Below are 3,026 nucleotides of genomic sequence, written 5' to 3'. Positions count from 1 at the left end.
TCACTAATCACTATCATTACGTATTAATGAGGTTCTTATTATGATAGTTTATAAAGCACAAACAAATGATATATAAGCTCCTGTAGACTCCGATATATAGTTACGTAGTTGACTTGAGAAATAATTTGGTCTATAAGTAGCACACACACATTTTCTAACTATGAGATTATCTTATAAGACAAAAGTTTTAAGAATCCTTCTTCACTCGATCTTAAAATCCGACAACCAAAAGCCTCATCATAAGCATAAAGGTTAGTAATTCAATTAATTTGATGATTAGGCGTTCCAACTGGATTATCGTCGGTTCTTATGAAACGTTTAATCATTTGCTTTCTAATCAAATATATATAGCTATAATGTTTGTTATTGTCTTTGTAGATAATCTTGAAGAAAAGTCAATGTCTGGAAATAACCAGTTAGGAGTGCTCAAGGCACTCGATGTAGCCAAAACACAGCTTTACCATTTCACGGCAATTATTATCGCCGGTATGGGTTTCTTCACCGATGCCTACGATTTATTTAGCATTGCATTGGTCACAAAGCTTTTAGGTCGCATCTACTACCACAAGGTGGGTGCAGAGAAGCCGGGAACACTCCCACCAGAAGTGGCGGCGGCGGTCAATGGTGTTGCTCTATGTGGGACACTTATGGGTCAACTATTTTTTGGGTGGCTTGGAGACAAACTTGGCCGGAAAAAAGTATATGGGATCACTTTGATTATGATGGTTGTTTGCTCTGTCGCCTCCGGTCTCTCGTTTGGAAATAATTCAAAAGGCGTCATGACCACTCTTTGCTTTTTCCGGTACTATAAAGAAATTTAGCTATAACTACAACTCGCGCAGATGTATTTTTAAAAAAGATGGTGCTATTTATTTTTCATGTCATTATTAGGATTGGGCAAAAAAAACCGAATCCGAAAAAATTTATTATTATTAACATATATATATTATTAATATGGGTGAAAAACTTTTAAAATCTAGTGGAGTATTGAAACGAAAAAACTAATAATTATATTTGAAAGCGAATAGTTTACACTTCAATATGCTAAAATTATTTATTGATCTAAATTGTGTATTTTTGGCAACTTTGGAAAAAGTTTCTGGCTAGGAGTTGGTATTGGAGGTGACTACCCACTCTCAGCAACGATCATGTCGGAGTATGCGAACAAGAAGACCCGTGGTGGGTTCATCGCGGCCGTGTTTGCTATGCAAGGGTTTGGAATCTTGGCTGGAGGCATCGTTGCACTAGTACTCTCGAGTATTTTTGATTACCAATTCCCGTCGCCCATCTATAGTGTAGACCCGTATGCCTCGACTGTACCTCAAGCTGATTACTTATGGCGTATCATCCTTATGATTGGTGCTCTCCCCGCAGCGATGACCTATTACTGGCGAATGAAAATGCCCGAGACTGCTCGTTACACCGCTTTAGTTTCCAGAAACATCAAACTAGCTGCACAAGACATGTCGAAAGTCTTGCAGGTGGATCTTAAAGCTGATAAAGAAATTGCTGAAAACAAGGCTACAGATCCTAAGCTAAACTACGGCTTGTTCTCCAAAGAATTTCTTAAGCGCCATGGACTTCCTCTCCTCGGAACTACATCCACCTGGTTCTTGCTTGACATTGCGTTTTACAGCCAAAACTTATTTGAAAAGGATATATTTTCTGCCATCGGATGGATCCCAAAAGCGGCAACGATGAATGCCATGCACGAAGTTTACAAGATTGCTAGAGCGCAAACCCTCATTTCACTATTCAGTACCATCCCAGGTTACTGGTTCACCGTCTTATTCATTGATATTATGGGAAGATTTGCGATCCAGATAATGGGATTCTTCTTCATGACCGTGTTTATGTTCGCTTTAGCTTTGCCTTATGACCATTGGATCAAACCAGACAACCGCATTGGATTCATTATTATATTCTCCCTAACTTTCTTCTTTGCAAACTTCGGTCCGAATGTAACTACATTTGTTGTACCTGCTGAGATATTCCCAGCAAGGTTGAGATCTACATGTCACGGAATTTCAGCCGCGGCAGGAAAGGCGGGAGCTATCGTGGGCGCGTTTGGATTCTTATACGCGGCTCAGTCAAAGGATAAGAACAAGACGGACGCAGGATATCCACCAGGTATTGGTGTCAAGAACTCGTTGATCATGCTTGGAGTTATTAACTTTGTCGGTATGCTCATGACATTTTTAGTGCCAGAATCCAAAGGAAAGTCTCTTGAGGAGCTTTCGGGTGAGAATGTGAATGATGAGACGGCTTCATCCAAGGCCAGTCTCTCCAGAAGAAACTGAAGGGATACAGACTTGTGGCTTAATCAAAATTGTGTAGTTATTTTTTTTTCATTTGATTTCATGTAAAATTTGTTGTTTATATTATGTTATAATATTTTTGGAGAAATTACTTAATACCGTAGGTTGGCTAATACTTTAAAAATACTCTAACATTAGAGTTTAAGATTTAAAAATTATTTTTAGAGTTTAGTATTTAAGGGGTAAAGTTGGATTTATAAACCGTTATAAATGATTAAACATGTATAACACTACAAGAAAACATATTTTTTACGAGGGCGGTATTCGTTGTAAATTCGTCGTAATAGGGGCTTTACGACGAATTAACATCGATACATGTTTCATTGTTAAACGCTCGTCGTAACGGAGGTTTCGTCGTAAAGTCCTAGTTACGTTTACGAGGAAGTCAATTCCTCGTAAAGCGGAAGGAAGCTATTCGTCGTAATGCCCTCGTAAATAACGATGTAAATACCTCGTAATAGTTCGTTGTAAAAGCCACGTAAGACTTCCACGTAAAGTCGATGTAAACTTTACGAGGACTTTACAACGACTCCATGTAAATTCCTCGTAAACGTTACGAGGACTTAACGTGGAATTTTACAACGAATTTACATCTCCATATTTAAAATATTAATTAATTATAATAATTATATAAATTTTATAAAACAATAATTTTAAAATTTAAAATATTTGAAATAAAATTAAATATGAAACCAAATAATTTTTTTT

The 3,026-nt window shown here is 37.3% G+C and overlaps 1 protein-coding gene across 1 annotated transcript; it reads left to right on the top strand.

Moving 5' to 3' along the window:
- The first annotated feature begins 356 nt into the window (after positions 1 to 356).
- Positions 357 to 2,300, top strand: LOC106325513 (probable inorganic phosphate transporter 1-3). The gene is made up of 2 exons (XM_013763562.1): positions 357 to 802; positions 1,097 to 2,300. The coding sequence occupies exons 1-2, from the start codon at positions 357 to 359 to the stop codon at positions 2,298 to 2,300; spliced, it is 1,650 nt and encodes a 549-aa protein (XP_013619016.1).
- The last annotated feature ends 726 nt before the right edge of the window (positions 2,301 to 3,026 follow it).

The sequence above is a fragment of the Brassica oleracea genome, chromosome C2 (genome assembly GCF_000695525.1).
Source record: "Brassica oleracea var. oleracea cultivar TO1000 chromosome C2, BOL, whole genome shotgun sequence".
Lineage (NCBI taxonomy): Eukaryota > Viridiplantae > Streptophyta > Magnoliopsida > Brassicales > Brassicaceae > Brassica > Brassica oleracea.
This window is presented reverse-complemented; position numbering and strand designations above follow the sequence as displayed.